The sequence below is a fragment of the Nyctereutes procyonoides genome, unplaced genomic scaffold (genome assembly GCF_905146905.1).
Source record: "Nyctereutes procyonoides isolate TBG_1078 unplaced genomic scaffold, NYPRO_anot_genome, whole genome shotgun sequence".
In the NCBI taxonomy this organism is placed as follows: domain Eukaryota; kingdom Metazoa; phylum Chordata; class Mammalia; order Carnivora; family Canidae; genus Nyctereutes; species Nyctereutes procyonoides.
Window position 1 is genome coordinate 16,171,831 of NW_026575142.1, and position 27,501 is coordinate 16,199,331.

The following is a 27,501-nucleotide window of genomic DNA, read 5'->3' on the forward strand; positions in this document are numbered from 1 at the left end:
TAAGCTGAGCAGCCAATCCCAAGGCTCCAGACTGGCAGTCTTCTCAACTGCATCGATAATGTCTAACACCTCTGGAACATCTTTCTTCTTGGTTTCCTTTGCTATTTCTTCCTGCACTGTTGCCACAGCATAGCCATTGCCCACTGTGTTCCTATGTCCTCCTGGGTTGTTTCCTATAACTGAATTAGCTCATGAGTCTGCCCACAGTGCTGAATTAGAAAAATCAGGAAAGACAGCCTATTATTATCATAACTGTCTCCACTCAGTACATTGGAGAACAGTGTAATTGATATTACCTCTTGTTTCAACTTCTCAAATCACCACTATAAATTTCAGGCTGAATTTGCAGAGCTATCAACTACAGAAATGATTTTTCCGATACTTGACTAGTGAAAGACAGCTGTCAGCAATGTGTGCTCTGTGAGAAAGGCAGGACCTTGAAAGAATGGGTTTTGAGATTTTGAATCATCTATAGCCTTAGGCAAGTTGAGAAGAATTCACAGCTTAGGCAAAGCCAATGTGAGCCCATTCTGCTCCCTAAGAATAGAGAGAGGAGGTCATAGAGACTCCTAGAGGTGGGACCTTGGGAGAGCTGCTTCGCTTCTCTAGCCTCAGCTTCCTCATCTATGAAATGGCAAGTTGGACGAGGCTACCTCCTAGAGGTACTCTTAGAGTCTTTCAATGATACTACAAAAGGCGATTTTAAAGTTTTCTTTTATTTTTTTGTTTAGTGCACTAAGAAGATTATAAAAATGGTAATGTTAGAATTAAGAGAAAGAAGTCATCCAAGATCTCACCTACAGAAAAGGCATGAACACATACAGTTGGGGAGGGGTGGCCAACTCATTCCCTCAATTAAACAAAGAACAATGGGCAGGAACGATAGTATACAAGGACAGCAGTTGTTCGAGACCCCTCCCAGAGAATGCCACCACTCTACTGCTGCCCTTAGAAGATAAATGCAGAGACTGTTCACATAAGCATGTAATATGTTTACTCACAATGTTGAAGCTCATCATTATCTTCCTTACATATTCTCTCATAATGTGTCCCTCACTAGCATGCAAATCAATTTGTAGGGAATTAAGGATTCTGTTCACTTTGCTGCAAATCTACCAGTTTATCTGAATGGCACATTAGGATCTATTTTATGTCAGGCTCTCACGTATGTAGTTACAGGTAAAAACAAAGGAAATCCAGGAATGTCCTGTGAGAGACAAGGCTTGGTATCACCATCCTAGCTCCTGGAGGATTTGTGCTTTCTCAGTACTCAAAGAAAAAAGTAGAAGCTTTATTCTTTGAAAACTGAAACTTGGATTTTAGCCTCTCTGGAGATGTGTGGATTCTTCTGTGAGTTGGCTTTTCTCTCAATTCCTGTCCTATGAGCCATTCAAGGGAATGTCAGGGACCCCGTCTTCAGGTGGAGTTTTCACAGTGGTAACTGATGATATTCAGTTCATTTTGCAAGAACTAAAAGAATTTGTTCCAGGCTCAAAACTGCAAATATACCTTTCCATGGCAATGGAATTAAAGGGTTCTGAATATCTTTCTTGACTGTTTTTACTCAGGCACTTCTGTATTTGCTAATTCTTAAACTACAATCTTGAAGAAGCAGCTGAGTAGCAAAGAATTGTAGGGAACTGGAAGTATTTATTTAAATTCACTTAGCCTCTTGGTTATTCAGTCACTCCCTCCCCTCATTCAATTAATAACAAAAGATTTCTTTTCTGTGATAAGCATAGTTAACATCTCTTTCACTTCTATTCTCACTTCTTCCTAGCTAAAAGATCAGTAGTTTTCCATTGGGTGAGAATGTTCCCGGCCCCAGTCATGTTCCCTACTTTCTAAGTTCCTCTCTGTAGCTAGGAATGATTACGTGTCTCTGTTTAAGCCAAAGAAATGTGAAATGGCCTCTGGGAAAATGTTTTCTTTCCCAATAAAGGGTGGGGCAAATAGAGCTGGCTTCATCATTCATCTTGCCCCTTTCTCCCTTTGAATATAGACATGATCTAGAGAGGCAGCAGCCCCTTGTGACCATGAGACTATAAGCCCACCCACATAAGTAAAGATTGTAAAAAGGAATGGAAGGGGGTCAGAAGGTATATTCAGGTCCTTAGTGACATCACTGAACAGCTGAACTAATATTAAAAATAGCTTACCTCTTAATTTCTTTTTGTGAGAAACTAACAAACAAACCTATTTGCCACTGGTTTTCAATTTGGTCAATTTGGCCCCCCAGAGGACATTTGGCAATATCTGGAGGCATTGTTTTTACTGTCATGACTGTGGGTGGGGGGGTGAGGTTATTGGCATCCTAACAGGTAGGAGCCAGGGATGCTATTATACATTATACTTTTTACCAGGCACAGACATAGTCTTCCACAACAAAGAATTATCTGATCCAAAATGTCAGCAGTGCTGAGAATGAGAAACCCTGGTTCAAGCACTGAAAATGTTTGTTATTCACAGTCAAATGCATTCCTGACTGATACATTCCCTCATTTGGGAAACACTAAACATACACCTTGGAACGCACATTATATACCAAGTACGACACCAGAAGTGACTGAGTAAAAAATGTCTGGATTTCTAAACTCACTCCAGACCATCCACTGGCAAAAACATCTGGGTCTCAAAGGATTGCTCTAGTATCCAAGGAAGTCAATTCATCATCTCTGGTGACGCCCTCAATGAGGAGTTTTGTGTGTCTTTTTCCTTAGAGTATAAATAAATAAAAGCGGTAAATAAAAAAAAAGCAACAGGAATAAAGCACTTTTGTTAAAGGGGATGAAGGTTTGAGCACCTATTCTGTGCCAGGCATTCTACTAGAGGTATGGAAACATACATAAAGGCAGAGGTGTATATATGACTTTTTAGAAGACAGTTCTCATGAGGGCACTTTGATTCTTCACAAATGTTCAAAAACAACAATTGTGTCCATAATCCTAGGCATTCACAAGGCTTTTCTGTAGCTGCTAGAGATTCTGGCACTACTTGGAAGGAGGTTATAAAATCAGGTAACTCATTCACAAAAAAGTCACACCAGAACTAATATAAAGGTCCTAATAAATGTGGTTCCTTTTTTTTTTTTTTAGATTTTATTTATTCATTCATTCATAAGAGACACAGGCAGAGGGAGAAGCAGGCTCCATGCAGGGAGCCCGATGTGGGACTCTATCCCAGGTCTCCAGGATCAGGCTCTGGGCCGAAGGCGGTGCTAAACCGCTGAGCCACCCGGGCTCCCCTGTGGTTCCTTTTAAAGATTACTCATTCTCCAATTCCTTGGGACATTACATTTCTAAGAAGGCTCTCTTTGCCACAAACATTTCAAGGACTTGTTATTAGAATCTATATGTGAACTTCCATTTAAAAGCCTCAAAGTTGGGCAGGGGGTGGGGGTGACTGGGTGATGGGCACTGAGGGGTGCACTTGATGGGTGCCAGCAATGGGTATTTATGCTGTATGTTGGCAAATTAAACTCCAATAAAAATAAATAAATAAAAGCCTCAAATTTGGTAAATTTTTGTCATGTACGTGTGTTAATTTTCAGAAACAGCTAAGATTGAGAGCCAAGTCTAATAGAAAAGGTGGTCACACTGGGTGTTCCCAGAAGTCAAATAAAATAATTGTGTGCTTAGTTCTGAAGGAAGCTCCAAATAAAAAATACTTTGAATAACAGCACGGTTGTTGGAAATAATGTATGTCTGCTTCTGCTTCTGCTGAGAGGATCACTTCCACCCTCAATGATTATGAAAAACTAATATCTATTCCATTAAACCACACATTTAGACTCAAATTCTTCTATGTCACTGTATATTCTTTCTGCCACTGCCAGGGACTTCCACAAGTTTAGAATACTTCAGTGATTTAATTTTAATTACAAAGGGAAAACATAGGAAGAGAGTAATGAGAAATAGTAAACTATTGAAAGGGAAGATCTTAAAGAAAATTTAAGGTGTTATGTACATTACGGAGATCTCAAATAGTCCTAGGATTACAGTATATAAAATTCCACATGAAAGATAAGTAATCTTCTTAAAGTGGAAATTCCCTACATCATGAGGTGCAAAACTGTGAAGTCCTGGGTCAGGAGAGTGAATGTTACTCTGTTTAACAGATATTGATTTAATAGCTATTATGAATTGGGTCCTGGGAGATACAGTTCTCCCCCCTATGAGCTTGACTGGGGGAAGTGAGCCTTTCTGGAAGACTTAAAGCCTACTAAGGCCAAGGAATCTGTATGTAATCCATGAAAATCTTCAGGATGTGGGTTCTGTGTATTCCTACCTTTTCATGCAGACAAGGAAATATATTTTACAGAAATGTCAAGTTACTTGCCAAACACTATATCCAAAAGCAGATCAGAACTCTGATCTCATTACAAAATTGCACTATTAAACTGCAATAATTTAATAAACAAATTATAAGACTTTAAATTGAATGTGCAGTCCTATTTTATAGACATTTGCCAGAACACATACAAACACACACTGTCCTATGTTCACCCCAGTAGAGACTTTCTGCTGCCTATACTTCAGAGCCCAGTGACCATGAAGCCAATTGATATTCAGTCATTTTCTGTGATGTCCCTCAACAGTATGACTTCAGGAGGTTTCAGCTACCTGCCTAGCACTGCCAGGTGACTTCTTTCATACCTATCTGCGAAGAGATAAATACTGCCAACTCACCTGGCTCACTGATGAGAAGGTGTTGGGAACAACCTCTCTCCCACAAGGCTCCATAAATGGAAAATAGGAAGGGCACTTCCAAGTCATTTTGCCAAAAAATTAAAAAATGATGGAGTGAGGAAGCAGTTTAGGTTTGGCCAAGTGGCAGATTTGGGTGACTTGGGGAAATACTTTCCCACTCAGGAACTCTACAACATAATGCCCCAAACACTGTCTTTCAGGATTCAGTCCCAAATGCCAGAAAATACAAAAAGGTAAAGAGTAACATAAAACAAGTCTTTATCTTTTATTTACCTCTACCGGATAAACCCTGAATGACTCCCCTGCCTTTGATTGTCTTGTCTGCATATTTCCGCTAAGAGTTTACAAAACAGCACTCCCCAATAGGAAAATAAGAGGTGCACCTATTTGTTGAATAACATCAAGGAAGAAAACTGCTAACTCATCCATTTTGTTGTTAAATTGCTCAAAAGGATCAAAATACCAATTAACTTGCTGGCTCAGAAATCTTTGATACCTTCAGATTTACTGACATTTTGAAATTCTTGTTCATACTTGCCTAATGGCTTTCTGATTACGAACAAAGAAGTGCCAATCTGTTTAGCATTTGACCTGTTTTCTTAAATATTTTTATGTATTTCACACTCAGTGGCTAAAAATACTTGACTAGTCACATTCATGTGCTAAAATAGTCTTTTTTTTTTCTTGTTCCACCTCCAAATTTAAGAGGAAAAAGGAGCTCAAAGACACTTCCTTTTTAAAAGCCATTTTGTTATTTTTAATTTAAAAACTCTCACTGCAAGGAAATTTTTTTGCTCTTTCTTTTACATGGAAGGTAGTGGCATTTGGAAGATTCGAAGAAGCAAGATACTGTATTAGAATTCATTCTTCCAGAGAAAAAGTTGGAAAAATGACCTTGGGCATAAGTTTCAGAAAGGAGGTAAAAAGAAAACTGACGGGGTGCAGATTTTATAGTGGGTTTTAACTTTCCTATCTGGACATCCTCAGATAGCAATGCATCTCACAGGTGGCTTTTTGTTAACATTGCCCTCTATTTCCTCACAGAAAATTTTGTAAAAATTCTACCTGTAATCACATGATACACAGTGTATCTCTATGGCCGCTGTATAAAAAGGAACAGATTTTCACTCCTAGTTAAAGTCAATTTCTAGGTCTAAAAAGCTCCAAAACAATTTATTTCAATAGACATTGGTTGATTGCAATGAACTGAGGAGATAAAAGTGTATGATGAAGACTTCTAGGTTCAAATGTCTGCTCTACCATTCACTAGCATGGGACCTTGGGAAAGTCACTTACGTTTCTTTCTGCACCTGAATTTCCTCATCTATAAAATGAGAATAATAATAGAGTATAGCTTACAGGACTATTCTGTGACTCAAATGAGATTATACACCTAGGGCATTCTAGGTGCTTTGCAAATATCAGCTATGCTTTTGTATCATGCCATTTTTTTTAGCCTAAAGATTGGGTGCCTGGGTGTATTCACACCCACTAGACTCTTAATCCACTTATGGAGGAACACTTTCATCATTCAATATCAATTAAATATCTGGAAATTCTGAAATCCAAGGATATATACAATATATAAATACCTATGGACGTTTTTATTTTTTTTAAGCGATAAGAAGGGTGCTTACTCTGTCCTCCAGAGCACTGCAATTTAGTTGAAGCACAATAAAAATGCAAACATTTAAGCAAGTAAATGGTAGCTGGTAACCAGCCAATTACATGTTAGGAGGCAAACATGCAGGAGGAACAATCCCAGGGGACCAGGACAGCCACAGCACAGCTATATTTAACATAATGTATTTCCCAAGATGCCACCTGACCTTTTCACAAATTCTTCAAAGAGGATGCGGTGGGAATACCCCTGCCTGCGGATGCTGACTGTCTCCAGGATCCCTGTGGAACGGAGCTGGGCCAGCACACTCTCTCGGGAGAACTTCAAGGCCTCTCGGTCATCATTGGGTTTAATGCACCGCACAAAGTGGGGCTGTCCAACCACCATTTTGGAGAGCAGATCCATCAGAGAGTACTATCAGGGGAAAAAATACACATGAAATGAGGTTACCACAAACATAATAATAGAGAATTACAACAGAGGCCTACAGGGGCCTCTAGAGCAGTTTGTTGGCTTGTAAACAACTCACAGATCTTTTTGAGGCCAAAAAAGAAGCCAGTAATACAGGGTGATAATATAGGTTCTTATGAATACTTATAGCTGCCTGTGGATTCAAAAGCATTCTTTAAACATCACCTAGTACCAGGGTGCCTGGGTGGCTCAGCTGGCTGAGTGTCTGACTCTTGATTTCAGCTCAGGTCATGATCTTGGGGTCATGGGATTGAGCCTTTTGTTGGGGTCCCTGCTCAGCTTGGTGGTGGGGAGGGGGGAGTTCTGCTTGAGATTCTCTCACTCTGACCCTCTCTTCTGCTCATATACTAACACTCTCTCTCTAAAATGAATAGATGAGGGGTGTCTAGGTGGCTAAGTTGGTTAGGCATTCAACTCGTGATTTTGGCTCAGGTCATGATCTCAGGATCATCCGATTGAACCCTGCTTTGAGCTCCTCTCTCAGCAGAGAATCTGCTTGAGATTCTCTCCCTTTCCTTCTCCCTCAACCACTCCTCCCAGGTCATGTGTGTTCTCATTTTCTCTCTCAAATAAATAAATATTTAAAAATAAAGAAAGAAAACAAATAGATGAATCATAAATAAATAAATAAACAAACAAATAAATAAGTATCACGTAGTGCCAAGCGATATCCTTATGGCAGAAACTTAGCTAAGGACATGCTTAGGTTACCCAGTAACTCTATCGCCAGAACTAGCTTGTCTCTAGGAGTCTAAGGTAGTATTCCATAAACTGTGCCTGTAATTTAAAATGTCTAACTGGGACACCTGTGTGGCTCAGCGGTTGAGCGTCTGTCTTTGGCTCAGGGCATGATTCGGGGTCCCAGGATAGAGTCCCACATCAGGCTCCCTGCAGGGAGCCTGCTTCTCCCTCTGCCTATGTCTCTCTCTCTCTGTCTCTCATGAATGAATAAATAAAATCTTTAAAAAATAAAATAAAACGTCCAGCTACTAGGAAAGGGGTCAGTTGCTTCTTCAGCCCAAGAATAACCAGAAAGTCTAAGCAAATGTTACTGATAGTACTGGTAATGAAGCAGAAGAAAAAGAAGAAACAGACAGAAAAAGGGCAAAGAAAACAAGACAATTGGAGAGAAGTTGATTATAGTGAAGATCAACCCATATCTTTAGAATGACTTGCAGGGGGCTCTCACAGCAAGAGGGTACATAGAAAAGCAGAGCCCTGCTTGTGTGGGAATAGCCTCAGCTGCTCCTCAGGGGCATCCACTTTTGGAGTTTCTCTTTTAGACACAGCTTCAGGGGCAATTACAAGCCACACAAGAAATCAGTCCCATTATTTCATAACCACTGACCCAAAATGGTATTACCTGGCTTGTCAATGCATTCTTTTTCTCAGAATTAACATTTGGGGGACACCAAGCTGATTGTCATGGATACATTTCTGAAAAATCATAAGGTAAAGGTGGCTTCTTCTGAAAGAGGGATTCTAGGATCTGGAAGATGATATCACACAGTTCTTCAGAGTCTCTAAATCCCATGGGACACACTGCCCCCTCAAGACACTAGGAAGATACAGCTACTAAAGGGGAGAGGACCAGGGTAAATCTCAAGATAAGAAATAAATGACAATTAGAAATGTCCAACCATGAGAGTGATGAAGCAGGAGCTGACTGTCCACCTGTCAGAGAAGCTGTGGCAAGAATTACTGCATGGATGGAATACTGGACTTAAAGGTCTCTGGGCCCAATTCATACCCTCAGATCCCAATTTTAGTTTATTTCTGAAGTACAGCTGACTAGATCAGACTTCTTGGCTTTGGGTCCTTCTTGAACCTGCCAGCTTTCCATGGAGCCTTCCACCCATGGTGCAACCCCAGCTCATGACCACCTGGCTTCCCATCCCTACTGAGCCCCTTCAAATTGCAACTCCACCTTACAACCTGAGATCAGTAATCTCATCTATAGCCTAATAGCTTCTCTACCACAAAGCTGCCTAGACCTTAGCTCCCCGTGGTTCATGATCTCAAGGGGTTTCTAACCCTAGTGCTTTATACTGTGAAGATAAATCTACGTGAATTGGTATAATGTGCATCTAAGCAGAGCCTTTGTAGGCACAATGTTTTTACTCAAAGGAATCATTTTACTGGATGAAATATCAAGACTTGGGGCAGCAGAGTCTGGGTCAATTTGATCCGGAAAAATAAAGTCAAAACTAAGACGGATTCCCTCAGGATCTGAAATTAATAAGCCACCTTCTAGAATTTTATTAAATACTTTATTTTTCAGCAAATATGCTGGGAAAGCAGCTGGTTCCAGTAGCTTTAAGGCCAAGAAGTGGGTCAGATGCTAATAGAATCAGCACACTGAATGGACAAAGCTATGTGTCAGTGACAGAGAGGGTCCTCTCTGTAGACACATGGGATTTCATCTGATCTTCCTGAAATCAGAGAACAGAGCTAGGTTCCCTTCATTCCTACCTTTCTTAACTGACTCTTGTGCTTTGCTCTTCAATAATTCCATCATAGTTGAGCCTCTTATATGAAGGATTGGGAGTCCTTTTTAGAAGTAGGCAGAATAGAGATTAAAAAGACTCCATACCCGGAAGTAAGAAGCCATGGTCTGCCTCTTCATGTTGGTAGTTTCTTCTGGATGCCGTATCACCTCCAGAGTGTCCACCTAGAGTAGAGGCAGAGGGAAGTAGTTTAAGGATATAGACATTTTCTGGCTTTTCCAAAATCTGTTTGGTTCAATACCTGAGGGACCTTGATGTTTTGAACATGACAGTGAATACTACAGGAGAAGTTTTAAGATATATAAAAGAAAAATAGAATTTGTGCTGTTCTACTCACTTGAGAATAACCACACTCTGCAAAGTACCATATGATCTTGGTGTAAGTACCTATCACTATTATTTCTATGTCTTTTGATGTTCTAATGGTCTCCTGTTAAGTTCTCCAATAATGTCGCATGAAACCAATTTCTTTCTTTTTTTTTTAAGATTTATTTATTCATGAGAGACACAGAGAGAGGCAGAGACATAGGCAGAGGGAGAAGCAGACTCCCTCCAGAGCCTGATGCAGGACTGGATCCCAGGACCCTGGGATGACAACAGGAGCAAAGGCAGAGCCAGAGGCTTAATCACTGAGCGACCCAGGTGCCCCCAAACAGTTTTTTAAAAGAAAACTGGGCAACCACCCATGAAGCTGGATGATTATAAAGACATGGGCCCAAAGCCCATGTTGGACCTCAGGGAATTAGATGGGTTCCAGTTACCTTCCTGCCATCAAACCCTGCTGCTACTCCGCCCATTCCCCACAGTTCCCACATGGTCACTGTAGACCAGAGCTTGAGATACACATGTTCCCAATCATCTATCTCAACTACCTGGGCTGACTAGAAGAAATTTATGAATGAAAACAAATGTAGGAAACAACCTGCTTTGTTATCATACCTTAACAATAAAAACCCTGCTCCTGCACATACAAGCTATTTGGTTTACAGAGTGCACAAGTGGCATTTTAGCACCAGCCTCTGCCATGGCAGCTTCCCATCTGCTCTGAACAGGTGGCAAGAGTATGAAGCAGGAATGTTTAAACTGGAAGATGCTGCTGTCAGCAAGTGTGTTCTGCTTGGTGAATTGCTGTCCAGGCGGCCACCTCCCCATGGGGTGAGGATGTCTGCAGCCTTGTTCAACAAAAGTGCAAAGTGGGTGCTAGAAGGGTTGAGGGCATGAGGGGCAAATAATGAGGCCCTATCTGAAGGGCTATTTAGGAGACTGTGCAAAATGGAAGGAAATGCTTCAATTGGCTTAAAGAAAACAGTTTAAGAAAGGGAATAAACGGGGAGCTAAGTTTTCAATAGCCAGAAAAGCAACCTAAATAGTGAGCAGGAATATGAGGCTATCTCTGCATGAAGTGATATCAGGGGGCAAGGCAGCTTCCTTTTCTAGGCTGCATGTTGGATGCATTCCCAAAGCCATCAGTTTATTTGCATGCAGCTAAAGTTATGGTACAGCCTGTAGGTTTTAACTTTATTTTTTTTTTTTTTTAATGAGAAAGGAGGACATGAAAGCTTGGTGTTGAGCACGAAGGCTTTTCTAATATAGAAAAGGGGAAAACCAACACTACACTCCCACCACATCTGAAGAGATTGTATTGCATTCTTTCCATGGGCATCTGCAAGGACCCACTGAAGGTCCTCTTCCCCCATCTCATCCCTGTTTGGAGGATGGAGCTGCTGAGGTTTGGGGCCAGCAAATCAGAACTGCAGGAGAGAGGATCTTGCTAGGCTCTGCCTTCAGTTGAATTGTAAATTCTACGTTTTCTTGAACTTTTTCTCCTTACTTTCTTTCCCCTCAATCTGACCTTCATATAAACACACACACAGTCTAAACTTGGAAATTTCTCCACCACTTCCTTATGACTTCCTTTTATTCTGGGATCCCCTCTGAAGAATCCTATCTTACTTTGAATCTTGCTTTTCCTCCCTCATTTCCCTCCCTTTTTATTCAAAGGACTCAGTGGGCTCTAGGGCACAGTAAAAAGGACAGCTTAAAAACTCATCCATATTTTTCTATTAAAATTCACCTGTTAACTCCCCTCAGAATATACAATAGGCTCTTAGCATTTGAGAATTTAACAGTTTAGTGATCAGAAAATCCTTGATGGATGGGACATAATTTAAAAGGTACAATAAATATTGTTTTCAAGATCGGTACCTGTCCTCTGCAGCAAACTGGAAAAATACAGAATGAAGCACTAATTTGCACTCTAAAAGTTATAAGGCTGGTGGGCTCCCCTATCTAACCTCCCAGCATGACCGAGTTCTGTCCTATTCACATACAGAGTAGCTCTGGGAATGTAAGTAAAAACCTATTTGCTATTACATACAGCCTGGAAGTGCTAATGCTTGTCCACAGTTTATCACCTACATATTTAGTACTACATTTTAAAGAATAAATAACATGCTATTGAGGCATTTTCTAATTTAGGAATTCGGAAATGTTTTGTGTTGGCCAAGGACTTCTTGTATAGTCACAAAGTTCTCCTGAGCATGGAATGGATCTGAAAGAGGAAATTTTGGATAAGGGATATACCAGAAGTTGAATCTCTTGGTCCTTCAAACTAGGAGACTAGGCACAAACCTCACCTCTGTCTGCATTAGGTCTATTATGAACTCTAAGAAACTCCAAAAAAATTCAAACCAAAACATAAATGAAGGTTGTTGTCTGATTTAAAAGTCTGTCATCCTGTGCTAATTTAGTTAAAAGTAGCTTCATTTACTTTAAAAAATTTTTTTTTCAGAAAGAATCCAGAAAGTAGATTTCATTAGGGATACCAGCTAGCATTTAGTCCTTCCCAAAGGTGGGGAATTCACAAGAAACAGTTTTCCCCAGAGTATCTTATCATTTTTACCGCAGATAGGGGAAAATACACTAGAAAAGCTTTCCTGGGCTTAGAGGATATATGCTATAGAACACAGTTTCGGAACTGGACACACCTGGTTCAAATACTGACTGTTCAACTTAACTAACCTGTGTGGACTTGGACTCTTTGCTTCTCAAAACCTGTTTTCCTTATTAAGAAAACTGGTTAAAAGCTACTGCCTTGCACACATGTAAGAAGTATATCAGTTTCCCTTCCATGATTACCATGCTTGATTTAGTTTTAGTTTAGTGATGAACGTCAATGATGCAGGGTTTTCTTCAATGGCAGATGGCAAGTACTAGCACCCATGCAACACAGCAAGATTTTTTTAACTTATTGGCAGAGAAAATACTTTCTTTTTTTTTAAAAAAAAGATTTTATTTATTTATTCATTAGAGACAGAGAGAGAGAGAGAGAGAGAGAGAGAGGCAGAGACATAGGCAGAGGGAGAAGCAGGCTCCATGCAGCAAACCCAACGTGGGACTCAATCCCGGGTCTCCAGAATCAGGCCCTGGGCCAAAGGCAGCGCTAAACCGCCGAGCCACCCAGGCTGCCCAAGAAAATACTTTCAATGAAACCAATTTCAAGATGATTAGTAAAACCAATATTCTAGATCCAACCACTGTCTGTCTAACCCAGTATCCTTTCTCTTCCAGTTTCAATTTATATAACAATATAAGTCAATTGGAGCTGAGCAAGGCTGCTTTCTGCCCACATGACAAATGTCCTACCCAATTTCTTATGAGAGGTGCTGGTTAGTGTTCAAAGTAGTCCTGAGTAAGCTTTACAAATTGTAATATAAACTCCAAGTCCACAGGAAATGAGCAAGCTTCAGTATACGTATGGACTCCACACATGGGAGTTTTAGATGGTTACCAAAACACGAGTAATAAAGCATCCATTGTTCCAAAGTAAAAATCATTGTAGGAACCACTCTGCCTATATTATGCCAGTGAAGTCTTAAAATGACCCTATGAGTTAAGTACTATTATTATTCCTATGGTACATACGAAGAGGTTAAGGCTCAAGAGATTTTAGGGAAAATTTCCAGGGTCTTTTAGCTAGTAATTGGCCATGCCTACATCTAAATCCAGTTCTGTCTGATTCCAAAACCTTACTTCTTAAACATTATATATACTGCCTTTCTATGTGATTTGATATAACTTATAAAATCAATCTAAATGCATGGTATTATTAAAAAGACTTGCCTTATCTGTCAACTAAATTTACTCTAGGATAAAGACATAGATTCCAAGAAATCTTAAAAACCACCTAGATTTCAACAATAAATGAAAAATGGAAAGATTTTTGTTCCTGGTCTCAGTAAGTACCCACTATTTGGATTCTCAAACCTCAAAAGTGCTTATTATTTATCTTCTTGACATCATCTCTTGTCAAGAATTTTTATGCTATCAAGTAATCCACCCCTTAAGGAAAAAAACCCCTATACAGCATCACTCCTCTCAAAGCCTTCAAAGCCCTGAATGGAAAAGCAAGACTGGCATTGACATCATCTGAATGTGGTGGTGCTGAATGTGTTGGAGGTCAGCTTCCTATAAGATCACTTGTGTTCTTTTACCTCAGATAAGGCAGAGAAAAACTGCTGGAGTGTTTTTATTACTGTTACACTTATTTTCTGATGCCTCAACTAGAACTTTCAACTCATCTCTCTTCCAAATGAAAACAAATGACTAGTCATTTTCATCTCATTTATATACATTATTATGATGATGTAAATATATGCCACATACTAGAGGGCACACTTGTCACACAAGGCCTGAACAACAGTATGCAGTGTAGAGAGAAAGGTAACATTGCGCTGGTATTCTGTGTGGAAGGCAGGGGAACGGGGTCCTTGCAGAATCCAACAGCCACAATAGCAAATTGAGGAAAGGATGGTAATGTGGCCTGAAGAGAATATTACCCAGGAGTCTTTAATCTTTTTGTGTCATGATCTCTTTTAGAATCTAGTGGGAGCCAATGACTCCAAAAAACAGACAGTTGATCCTCATTATTTGTGGATTCTGTATTTGTTAATGTGCCTACTTTCTAATGTTTATTTTTAAACCCCAAATCAGTTCCTGCAGTGCTTTCATGATGATTTACGCACATACAGAGTGGTGAAAACTGATTACCCAATATACCTGTTTCTAGCTCAGGTTGAACAAGGTGACATTCTGCCTTTCTGTTTTAGCTCTCATGCTATAATCCAGGTTTATTTAAGTGCCATGTGCTTTGCATTTTTGTACTTTTGGTTAGTGATTTCACTGTTTAAAAAGAGCCCCCAAGCATAGTGCTGGAGTGTTGTCTAGTGTTCCTAAGTGCAAGAAAGCTATTAAATACCTCTTGGGAAACATACCTGTATTAGACAAACTTAATTTGGGCATGAGTTATAGTGCTGTTGGCCTTGGATTCAATGACACAAATACTGCAATTAAAATATTATTTTAGGGTGTCATGGGTGGCTCAGTCTGTTACGTGTCCAACTCTTGGTTTTGGCTCAGGTCACAATCCCAGGGTCCTGAGATTGAGACTTGTGCTGGGCACCATGCTCAGCTGGGAATCTGTTTGAGATTTTCTTCCTCTCCCTTTGCTGCCTCCATTTTCACATTTGCTCTTGCTTTAGTTCTCTCTCTTTCTAAAATAAATAAATAAATCTTCTAAAAAATAAAATATTGTTTTATACAAAGAAATACTGCATATAATTATTTGTAAGAAATATACATTAAATAATGTGCTTTTAAATAGAAAAACACATCAAACAAGATTGTGCACTAATTGGTTGACAACAATGTTGCGAGCAGAGGCTTTCAGGAACCTAACCACATATTTCCCATAGGAGCAATGCTCCAGTGTTTGCTGACTCAGTATTCACAGCAACTTTATAGAACGTGATTGCATGAATAATTAAGAATCAATTAAAATTTTTTACATGTAATAGTATCAAGAGGCTCTTAGAACCACTAAAACTCTGAGGTAAATTTCTTCTAGGGACCTGTATAAACCATGTTATATAGTCCTAATATCTTGCCATGAATTCACAAGACTGAAAAGTAGAAAAGTAGAATAATACATGTGGTTATAATAGCAATGTGGGTATAAAAATTATTGCTAACAAAAATGATCTGAGTCTTATTACGCATAGGTAAGTCTTTCATTCTCAAAGAAAATTTGAATATGTATGTTTGTATCAATTTCGAGATAATATTCAATAGTATTCTATGTGGCTGAATTTATTATTCTTTATTAAATAATTTAATATTTAATGTAAATAAAATATATGAAAATTCAGAGATATGATCTATTTATTTTATTACAGCTTCACCTTTTAGATAACTGGGTTTTGGTGTTAGTATATACAGAGAGCATTAGCCAGCCAATCCTTGAGATCCTTGCTAAACGTTAGCTCAAAGGATATAAGTTAAAAATATTTTACGGTGGGATATTTATTAACCTTCTAACATTCCCTTTGCACAGAGAAGTACACCTCTCATTTTTCAGAGAGCAAAACAGAATGACAGGAAATGGTTTGGTTTCTTTCCTTTCTGCTAACTCCATTTTGGTCCCTGTTAGCCTCCTCTGTAGGTTGGTGATGGCCTCTAGGAAAAGTGCTTTATCTCTTCCTAGACAGGCTTTATGTGCAAGTGTCATTGTTCTGCATCTTAAGTTGTCTTTCTGAGACTCACAAATGAAGGGGTCCAGAATATGCCACACTGGCATAGGTATTATTTTGAGCTGAAGACAATCTGAAAATCAACAGTTGCAAGAAGAGGCTTTTCCTGAACTCTCCTTATCTGGCTAAAAACAGGGCCTCTCAAAATAATCCAACTGTCATAAAACTCCTCCCTGGCAGTTTCACAACCTGTTATGGAAGATTGACTGCTATCACCACAGATGAGAAATGAACACTGGGATAAGAAACTGCCTAACCAGACACTGTCACAGAACCATCATACTTCCCATCTATTCTCCTAAGGGACCATTTGTTTTTCCCAAAAGTCATCTGTTCTCCCACAAGTGCCCATCTCTCCCTCCTCTTGCCCCATTCATCCCCTATTAAGATGGCATATAAGCCTCAAATTCTAATTACCTCTTTGAGTTACTTTTTTGAGAGAGTTCCTAATAATGCACATAATTAAAATTTGTTTTTTCTCCTGTTAAACTTTCAGGTTGAATTTAATTCAGTACCCCCAAGAACTGAAGTTAAGAGAGTAGAGGAAAAGTTTTCTCCCCTGACACAGTACTTTAAGAATTCCATGACACTGTTTATGTTTCAAATTTCCTAACTGCTGATTTCCTAAATGCCTTCATCTCTTTATCAGATTACCCAAGCAGTGGGCTAGATAAACTAAAGTTGTCTACCCTAGGATTACCCCAAAGGCAGGAGCAAGCACCCCACAGTCCACATTATTTTGAGTACAAACCTGCTACTCACCTTGGTTCTCCCAGTACTGAAATGTGGAGGCAAAGATCTTGAGGCTGCTGTTATCCTGGCTCTTGTTTGGGCCAAATTACCTGAGCAAAAAAAACAAAAAAGTTAAAGTGAAGGAAAAGTTAAGGAATAGTATTATGAGCAATTTTTGTCTTTATGTTTTTGCATTTTTATTAATTTTCCAAATAATCTGCTCTGAATATGAAAAATTTGGAAGAATTTAGACTTTGAAACTTTAATGATATAAACAAATTATAATTTATGATATAAACAAATTATAATTTATAATATAAATTGAATTTATATTAGTTTCATAAGCAAAACAGAAACAATAAAAAACTCTCCAATTCACTCAATAAACTAGCAAAAGAAAAAAATTGCCATACATAAAAAGGACATATAAAAAGCCCACAGCTAACAACTCAACAGGAATGATTGAAAGCTTTTTCCTCTAAGATCAGGATCAGAGCAAGGACGCTCACTCTTACCACTTCTATTCAACTAGCAGTCCTAGCTCAAGCAGTTAGGCAAGAAAAAGAAATAAAAGACACCCAAATTGTAAAGAAAGAAGTAAAATGATCTCTGTTCACAGGTGGTATGATCTTGTATATTAAAAATAACCCTAAAAATCCTGCAAAAAACCCTGCTAAAACTAGTAAGTCAATTCAGCAAATTTGTAAGATATAAAATCAGCATAGAAAAATCAGTTGCATTTCTATGCACTAACAATGAAAATCTGAAAAGGAAACTAAGAAAATCCTACTTATAATAGCATCAAAAAGAATAAATACTTAGAAATAAATGTAACCAAGGAAGCAAAAGACTTGTGCTATGAAAACTACAAAGTATTCCTGAAAGAAATTAAAGAAGGCACACAAATAAATGGAGAGGTATTTTGTTTTTGGGAAGGAAAGGAATCTTTTTCCTCTACTCATCTCATGTTCATTTCCTGGGGCTCTGCAAATTAGATTGACAGAAGACAGATTAACAAAAGAAAAGCAAACAGCAGTTTATTAATGCATCACACATACATACAGGAGTACTTGGTGATAAGTAACTCAAGGGGTGGTTAGAATTGGGCTCACAAAGCATCTTAACAAAACAATAATAAATTTCTTGGTAAGTGACAAAAGATGTTTGAATTTCTAGGAGCAGTAAATTATGGAAAGGTAAATATATGAGGAAGCTAATGGAAGGTAAGGACTAGTTAGTAAAATTTTGTTATACAGATTCCTCTGGTGCCATCTCTGGGCAGACAAAGGTCTAGAGTTTTCTCTGGTGATTAACTTCTGTCCTTCCTGGTAGAGAGGGGTGGGGGGATACTTCTACAAATTTATGTCTTGCTTTTATGTAAACAAAGGGAAAGCAGAGAGCTTTTCTTATATCTTCTTCTCAATCACCTCCAGCTCAAAATAATCTTTATGCCAAAGTGGCATATTTTAGGGTGGCATACTCTGCTACCCTTTACTGTGTTTATGGATTGAAAGATCTAATATTGTTAAAATGTCCGTGCTAACCACAAGGATCTATAGATTCAATATTATCCCCATCAAGATCCTAATGGCATTTTTGCAGAAATATAAAAAACTCTAAAATTCATCTGGAAACACAAAGTACCCAAAGTTCCAAACAATCTTGAAAAGGAAAAGAAAAAAAAAAAAAAGAAAAAAGAGAAGGAAAAGAAAAGCTGAAAGCTTCACACTTCCTGATTTCAAAATGTATTAATCACCAACAGTAATCAAAACACTATGGTACTGGCATAAAGACAAACATATAGACCTATGAAACAGAGTAGAGCCCAGAAATAAATCTATGCATAGATGGTCAAGTAATCCTTAAAAGGGGTGTCAAGATTATATAATGGGGAAAGGGTAGTCTCTTCATCAAATCGTGTTTGGACAACTCAATATCCACATGCAAAAGAATGAAACTGGACCCTATCTTATACAAAATTCAATTCCTATTGGATTAAAGATTTAAATGTAAGACCTGAAACTATAAAACTCCTAGGAAAAAACATAGGGAGAGAGCTTCATGACACTGATCTTAGCAATGATTTCTTGGATAGGATATCAAAAGCACAAGCAATAAAAGCAAAAATAGACAAGAGGCTTTACATCAAATCATAAGCTTCTGCACAGGAAACAATCAGCAGAGGGAAAAGGAAACCTACAGAATGGGAGAAAATATTTGCAGAGCATATAAGGGGTTAATTTCCAAGATCTATACAGACTTCTACAACTCAACAGCAAAAAATAAAATAAATAATAAAATAATAAAATAATAAAATAAAATAAAATAAAACAAAACATAACTGGATTTAAAACTGGGCAAAGGAGGGGTTCCTGGGTGGCCCAGCTGGTTCAATGTCCGACACTTGATTTCAGATCAGCTCATGATCTCAGAATTGTGCGATCGAGGCCTACATTGGGTTCCATGCTCAGTGGGGAGTCTGCTTGGGATTCTCTCTCTCCCTCTGCCCCTCCTCACTGTGTGTGCACACACGTGCTTCTTCTCCAAAATAACTAATTACATTTTAAATTTCTTTTTCAAGATTTTATTTATTTATTCATGAGACACACACACACACACAGAGAGAGAGAGAGAGAGAGAGAGAGAGAGAGAGAGAGGCTGAGACATAGGCAGAGGGAGAAGCAGGCTCCATGCAGGGAGCCTGATGTGGGACTTGATCCCAGGACTCCAGGATCACGCCCTGGTTTGAAGGCAGGCACTAAACGGCTGATACCCAGGGGTCCCCTAATTACATTTTTAATATAAAAAGAATAAAAAAATAAAAATGGGCAAAGTACTTGAATAGGCATTTCTCCAAAGATGACATAAAAATGGCCAAAAGCTTTATTAAAAGATGCTCATCACTAAGTGTCAGGGAAATGCATATCAAAACCACAACAAGATATCATTTTATACTGTTTAGGATGGCCATTATATAAAACAACAACAATAACAACAGAAAATAACAAGTGTTGGCAAGGATATGGAGAAACTGGAACTTCTCACTGCTGGTGGGAATATAAAGTGGTACAACCAATACAGAAAACAGTGTGGAGATTCTTGAAAAAATTAAAAATAGAATACCATGTGATCCAACAATTCCACTTCTGGGTATTTATCCAAAACAACTGGAAACAGAATCATGAAGAGGTGTTTGCCTCCCATGTTCATCAAAGCACTATTCACAACAGCCAAGCAGTGAACAAACTAAATATTCATCAAAGGATGAATGGATATAGAAAACGTGGTATATACGTACAACGGAATATTATACAGCCAGATGTCCCGCCATTTGAGACAACATAGATGAACTTGGGACATTATGCTAAGTGAAATAAGCCAGTCTTAGATAAGCTCATAAAAGCAGAAACTAGAATATTGGTTGCCAGAAGCTGTGGGGACAGGGAAAGGGGGGCATTGCTGTTCAATGGGTATAGAGTTTCCGTAATGCAAGATGAAAAAGTTCAGAGTCTGCTCTACAACAATGTGCATATGGTGAACAATATTGTATTGTTTACTTAAAAATGTGCTAGGAGGGTAGGTTTCATGTTACGTGTTTTTACCACCATAAAAAAAAAAGTCTCCAAATAGAGCACTGTTAGTCTTTGAAAGACATAAATAAGCAAGAAAAAAGAAGCTGGGAGTTTTCTTAAAAGAGAAATTGGGCAACAGAGAACCCCACTGTGAAGGTTTAAGACACAGATAGTGATTGGCAGATCTGGTATATGGGTCCCTCAGCACACAGGGAAAAAGCCTGCCATTCAGTGAACCAGAGGACACAGAGAGCATGGGCATCAGCCAGAGTCCTGGGGACTGATGGGTTTTTGCATTTGCCCGGGGTGTGGACAAGTTAGTTTACATCTCAGAGCTCCCAGTTTCCTTGTCTATAACACGAAGACAGTATTGTCTCATTCTAAGAGTCGTTATGGGCATTGAATGAGGATAATTCATGATTAGCACTGTCAACATGGGGATTGTTCAAGGCATGTGCTCAATTCATGTTAGCCAGTATTGATTATTAATAGTATTAATAATCATATTATTATTATTTGCTATAAATAGTCTGTTCAAACATGTCTCAAAACAGTGAAAAGAAGGTGAGAGAACACTAAGGAATCTTACTAATTTGCTACTGTGAGCACTGGTCAGTCAAAAAACAAATGAAAGATGAGAAAAAATGATAAGGCAACCCCCCCACCCCGAACCTCCATGTCTTGGCCATGCTGATTCCCAATGCTTTTTACCTTTGAAGGAGCTGAGTGGCCTGTTCAGAGTCTCTTCTCCCCTTACCACTCACCTACTCTTAATCTCCTCTCCCATCCTTAGCTTCCCAAACTAAGTGCTTGAAGATTTGTTTGCTTTTTTACCTATGATGTCATTTGATTCTGTGGCAAAATAAAAAGTTATCAATGAAGGGAAATGCTCCAATTTGTGCATATGCAAGACACTCAAGATTTCAAAGTTTTTTAGCAAGTCTAGCACAAAGATGTCCAAATGTTTTCTCTGGAGATATCTTCAGAGGCTAAACTGTGATTAATAGCCCAGAAAGAACCCTTTGAAGCAGGATTGGTGACATCAAAGTCATAATCCAGGGGTGGCAGGAGCTTTATAATGAGTGGGAAGCATTTTAACACATTTCAAAGGATTTACAGCATGAATAAACAATAGACCTCAGCAGATGCACTACACACACCTTTCTAACCTATAAGAAGTTTCCATTTTAATTTAAATGTAAATATAGCTTTCATATTTGTTTCAAAGCATCGTCTCAGCTTCACCCCTAGATAGCCTCTTTGGCTAAGGATGCCTCACTGCCCCAGAGCACCCTCCTGTGCTTCCCAAAACTGTGAGTACTGATGTGTATTGGGAAAGGAAAATGGAAGACAGAGGCATCTAGTGGAATTTATATCCAATATGGGAACTGGGTTAAGAAAGAATCTGCAATGGAGCTTACAGTGATTCCACACAATTTCTCTGCTTCCAACTTAAAGAGAAAGAGACAAGCGGTCTGAAGACAGAGCTGGAACTTTTAAACAATGGCAATTTCCTGCCTGCTTAGAGGATTTCATCTCTTGGAAAGCAACCAGGACCCATGATTTCATCTTCAGTTGCTTCTTAAGAATTGTCCAAAATGATGGTTGCTATTTAAATAATCATGCACAGAATTTGGCTTCCCTCTGCTGCCCTCTCTGGGTTTACAGAATTTGTTGCAGGGTTCCAGTGGTGACTGCTAGCAGGTATTTGTTTAGAAAATTTTCCTGTTTTAATTTTCCCCAACACAAGGAATAGGCTCATAAACTAATAAATTACTGCAAAGCAATGCTGAAATGTAAAAGTCTCATGTCAAACTGCTACTAAAAGAGAAGCTGCAAATAAAGAAAATCAAATGTTTCAGTTCACCTATTACCAGAGTAAGTTATCTGAGGAGACCTGAGAACTGAAACCATTGATCCAAAAATCAGTCTGGATCCTAAGAACCTAAACACAACATGGCGTCTACAGGAAAATAACCTTGTACCGCCCTATCTCTGTTAGCATATTTTTTTTTTCCAGTCAATGGTTTCATTGTTCATCACAGGAACTTCCTGAAAGACCTAAGACCATCAAATCTTCAATAGAAAATACCAACAGTGATTGGCCTTAGGATTCTGTGAACCCCTGGGCTCAAAAATCCTCACCTTGCTTTTTCCACCAGTCATACACTTCTGTTTTTTTGTGATCTTTACCCAACCCTTATTAAGCCTGTTCACTTTGAAAGACTCTTCTTAAAGAACTTTATCTCTCAATAAATTCTGACCCTGCTTTTCCTTCTCTAGGGCACTGCCAAAACTTTGAGAGGTGGTGGTTTCCATTATTGTGTTAAATAATGAACCCCAGTTTGCTTCATCAATAGGTTGTGAGGGTGATATTTACAAAGACAGCGTGGGACAGACCCATGGCGGTGTGATACTTGCCATGACTGTAGTGTTCTAATTTCAATTAACAACACCGTAGTGAATAAAAATGCAAGGAGTCAAATTCAGTAGTTTTAGAAAATATACTATAGCATTTTGTATGCAAAAAGCTTGTTTTTATATACTTATCAATACTAAATAAAATTTCAGTAACAACAGGTGGTGAATAAAAATGCAAGGAGTCAAATTTAGTAGTTTTAGAAAATATACTATAGCATTTTGTATGCAAAAAAACTTGTTTTTATATACTTGTCAATACTAAATATAATAAGGATTTGTTTTAGATTTGATACACTGAGGTAACTTAAAACAGCTACAAAACATATGAAACAGTTCTGGAGGCCAACAGAAAAAGTTGTTGTTAGACTTTCTTCTGCAAATGTTTAACTTTCTCCCCTGGCATTCGTCTATGGCTTTGTGTGTTAACATCAATAAATGGGCAGGGGGAGGTGGGAGGGTTCCCAGCCCACTTAATCTCTCAAGAAAAGAACATTGATAATATATCGAGTAGGCTGTACTTTCATGGAGGGCAGGCAACATTAGTAAATAAAACACCAGCCTGTGCTCTCAGCTGTTTTATAGAAGAAAGATGCTCACATAACAAATTCACTCTCTTTTCTGAGTACACAACCTTTAACACACACATGGGTAATTCAAAACCCAAAAGAAACCTGTTTCTCCTTCCTGTATTGACTTTTAATTGGCAGTTGTCTGGCATCTTAGGAAGTTCTGCATAATAAACACTTCTGGACTATCTGCTTGAAGAAAGCCAAACCAATGCTTTTGCTGCTTTTTTTCGTTTTCATTTAGAATGTGAACTACAGCTTTAAAGACTGGTGACCCAGCGATTTCAAAATTGTAGAGCTGAGGAAAAACAGTAACTCCTTCTTTCCTTCTTTAAGCTTTAAAGCTCATAAACAGGATGTTAGCCCACCAAAGGACCGTCCTGAATCATCAGAACTCAAGGAGGTTAACAAGGCCTCCCTCTCCTAACTTAGTCAACAGTGGAGCTGAGGCTCTCTGTTTTCTGCATTTTATTGCCACATTGGCAGAAGCGCCAGTTCAATCTGTCCTCATGACAAGAATCTCCCTATAGGCAGAGCCATGTAAAGAAACAAAAGCTCTAAGGATTGCCTGCCTTCCCCACATTTTCCTGGTGGAGTTTGCTTGTAAATGACATGATGTGTTCACAAAAGTACTGGAGCCTAGACTGTTGATATCTATTAAAGAAAACCTGATCCATTTAGTTTTTAAAAAAAAAAGGAAAGAAATTCACATACATGTATCTGCCAGAAGCCACTCATCACTGGCATGTGAGATTTGCTTATTCCAGCCTCCTAGAAACATCCATGTGCAGCAGAGCAGGCTTTAGTCCAACTGATACTGGTTCTAGAAACGCTAATTTAGGCAAAGGATGTATTCAAGTTCCACACACTCCTTTTCACACTTCCATTTCCACTTCTGCAGCTGTAACATGGCTTTTTTTTTTTATAATTTTTTTTTTATTTATGATAGTCACAGAGAGAGAGAGAGAGAGAGAGAGGCAGAGACACAGGCAGAGGGAGAAGCAGGCTCCATGCACCGGGAGCCTGATGTGGGATTCGATCCCGGGTCTCCAGGATCGGGCCCTGGGCCAAAGGCAGGCGCCAAACCGCTGCGCCACCCAGGGATCCCTGTAACATGGCTTTAATGCTGTATCTCCTCTTTACTCCAGCGGCCTGTTCCCATTTCCTTGTCCCACTCCTGAACTCTCTCAGTAGAGACCTCCTCCATCAAACCTCTCCTATGTTCCAAATCTTCAGGTTACTATTCTTCTCTGACAACTAATCCAGATCTCATTTGTTCATGGGTAGAGAAATGTATTACTTCACTCAGGTGAGATGTGCATAGTATAGAAGCATTCTAGGAACAAAATATTTACGGAATGACTCTGTTGATGGCAAGGTCGGGTACCTACAGACTGTCCAGTGTCTGGGTCAGAGGATGGTTTGGAAGTAGAGGCTCTTTCAGTTAATGGTATTCAAGTTATTCATGCTTTGAAATAAACCATGAAGAGCATCCTATGGTTCTTCCAAAGATGTTCTTCATCTCAGGTCTTGGGCAGCCCAGAGAAGCTACCAGGAAAGGGAAAAGACTGACATATAAATAAGTCAGTGCAATTTGAAGTGGAAAGGGTTATAATAAACCTTAAAAGAGTGACATGAGAGGGTAGGAGACAAGTCTTCTTGCAAGAATGAGAAAAAAAGCTGAAGAGCAGGGCAGCCCCGGTGGCGCAGCGGTTTGGCGCTGCCTGCAGCCTGGGGTGTGATCCTGGAGACCCGGGATCGAGTCCCATATTCGGGCTCCCTGCATGGAGCCTGCTTCTCCCTCTGCCTGTGTCTCTGCCTCTCTCTCTCTGTGTCTATGAATAAATAAATTAAAAAATAAAATAAAATAAAATAAAATAAAATAAAATAAAATAAAATAAAATAAAATAAAATAAAAAAACGGCTGAAGAGCAGGCAATCCATGAGCTATATCTTGAAGGATTAACAGGAGTTTGACAGGAAAGGGAACAGATCTATCTGGAAGATGCAGAAAGCTTAGTGAGAAGAAAAATCTTTAAAAATTCCAGAGACTAGGGATCCCTGGGTGGCGCAGCGGTTTAGCGCCTGCCTTTGGCCCAGGGCGCGATCCTGGAGACCCGGGATCAAGTCCCACGTCAGGCTCCCAGTGCATGGAGCATGCTTCTCCCTCTGCCTGTGTCTCTGCTTCTCTCTCTGTGTGTGTGTGTGTGTGTGTGTGTGTGTGTGTGTGTGACTATCATAAATAAATAAAGAAAAAAGAAAAAATTCCAGAGACTGGAGTGCCTGGATGGGCCTGTCAGAAGAGCACGTGACTCCTATTCTTGGGGTCATGAGTTCAAGCTTCATGTTAGGTCAAGATTACTTATATAAAAAAACTAAAAATAAATAAGTAAATAAATAAAACTTCCAGAGACTCTATACATTTAACTCCCAAGAGGCTTCTCATTTTTATGTTAGACATATAATAATAGCAAAAAATTTTTATTTTTTTATCCTTATAAGCATAAACATAAGTTACTTGCCCTTCCTACCAATGAAAATACTAATTATGAAGGCAATTTCTGGGGGAAAAACATGGAAAAAGAAAGGTTTGCTAAGGCATCGCAAGTCACTGCAAACATGGACAAAGTCTCTGCTATCTTGCTCTTCCAATGGCCTTCAGGTAGAGTACTCTATCACTGGTATGGCCAAAGTTGGATGGTTTGGATATAAGCCAGTAGGGGACTCATCTCACTTAGTTGGTAAAAGTACTAATAAGGCCAAAGTCTTGAGTAAAATCTCATATGGATCAGGTAGTTGCACAGAGAAAAGTGACATTCTACATCGAAGACTGGAATCCAAAATAAAATGCCCAGGCAGGAGAGAATAAACTGATCACTACACATTTAAAAATCACCCCCTAGAAGTTATGGTCAATACACCTTATTTGTTGATGATACATCTGTTGCATGCTTTCTTTGTATGAAGCACAATACTTCGGTTTCCTTGTGTTCTCAGTTAGGACTGAGAAAGCTACACATGGCTTTAGGAAATAAGATGCTGTTAACTCCCATTGTGCAGGGTAACAACTGAGTACTGAAAACTATGAATGCTTCTCAGGTTCTCCCTCTTCAGCAGGGAACCAATGAAACGTACGCTAGACTTGAAAGTGAGAAATGGAGATTCCTATCCCAGGCCTGCCATTGACTTTAGATCACTCTACTCTCTGGGACTCACTTATATTATATGTCAAATGAAGACTTGGAGTATATTAGTGGTCTTCTATTTGTATGCCACAGCATTCTGCCTGGCGCCCCTGGAGCAAAACCCTTTGTGCTTACACAGCATCATGCAGATCAGTGCCAGGCAATGTGGTATTAAGAGGGGTAGAACCTTTCCGAGAGGGAACTACAAGAACTGTGTAATGTCGACCTGGTGCCAAAAAGCTTGTGTGACATCTGTGGCCAGGACATATGAGAAATTTACCTGGGCTATAAACTAGACACCTGGTCAGGGCAATAAACAATACTGTTCAAAGAGCAGTATCAGAGAAAATCATTTGCAAAAGATATGCCGGATTAAGGACTGCCATCCAAAATATACAAAAAATTCTTAAAACTCATTAAGAAAATAACCCATTTGAAAAATGGATTGAAGATTTTTTTCCCTTAAACTTTATTTTTTTGGTAATCTCTACACTCAAGGTTGGGCTTGACCTCACAACCCTAAGATTGAGAGTTGCATGGTCTTCTAAGCCAGCCAGGCACCCCAAAGCGGACCACAGATCTTAAAAAGATAACTCACCAAAGAAAATAAACAGATGGCAAATAAGCATATACATAGATGCTCCACATTATATGTCAACAGGGAAACGCAAATTAGGATAACAATGAGACACGACCACATGCCGATTAGAATAGCCCAAATCAAGAACACTGACAACATCAAATGCTGGTAAGGATTTGGAGCAATAGGAACTGTCACTGCTGGTGGGAATTCAAAATAGTATAGCTATCTTTTTTTTTTTTTTTTAAGTAGGCTCCATGTCCAGCATGGGGTTTGAACTCACAACCCTGACATCAAGACCTGAGCAGAGATCAAGAGTTGCATGCTTAACCAACTGAGCCACCCGGTATAGCCATTTTGGAAGACAGTTTGGCAGTTTCTTATAAAATTAAACATACATTTAGCATGATGATCCAGTACTCCCATTCCTCAATATTTACCCAAAAGAGTTGAAAACTTATGTCCACACAAAACCCTGTTGCCAAAAGTTGGAAGCAACCAAGATGTATTTCAGCAGGTGAATGGATAAACTAAGGTACATCGAGACAAC

The 27,501-nt window shown here is 39.1% G+C and overlaps 1 protein-coding gene across 1 annotated transcript in view; it reads right to left on the bottom strand.

The window, feature by feature from the left end:
• MYO3B (myosin IIIB) overlaps window positions 1-27,501 on the bottom strand; it is a 384,379-nt gene that overhangs the window by 161,184 nt on the left and 195,694 nt on the right. Inside the window, exons 23-25 of the mRNA XM_055307747.1 lie at window positions 16,658-16,737; window positions 9,395-9,472; window positions 6,539-6,744 (exon numbers count right to left, since the gene is read on the bottom strand). Of these exons, the coding sequence (XP_055163722.1) occupies window positions 6,539-6,744; window positions 9,395-9,472; window positions 16,658-16,737 (364 nt within the window). The remainder of the gene's footprint in view (window positions 1-6,538; window positions 6,745-9,394; window positions 9,473-16,657; window positions 16,738-27,501) is intronic.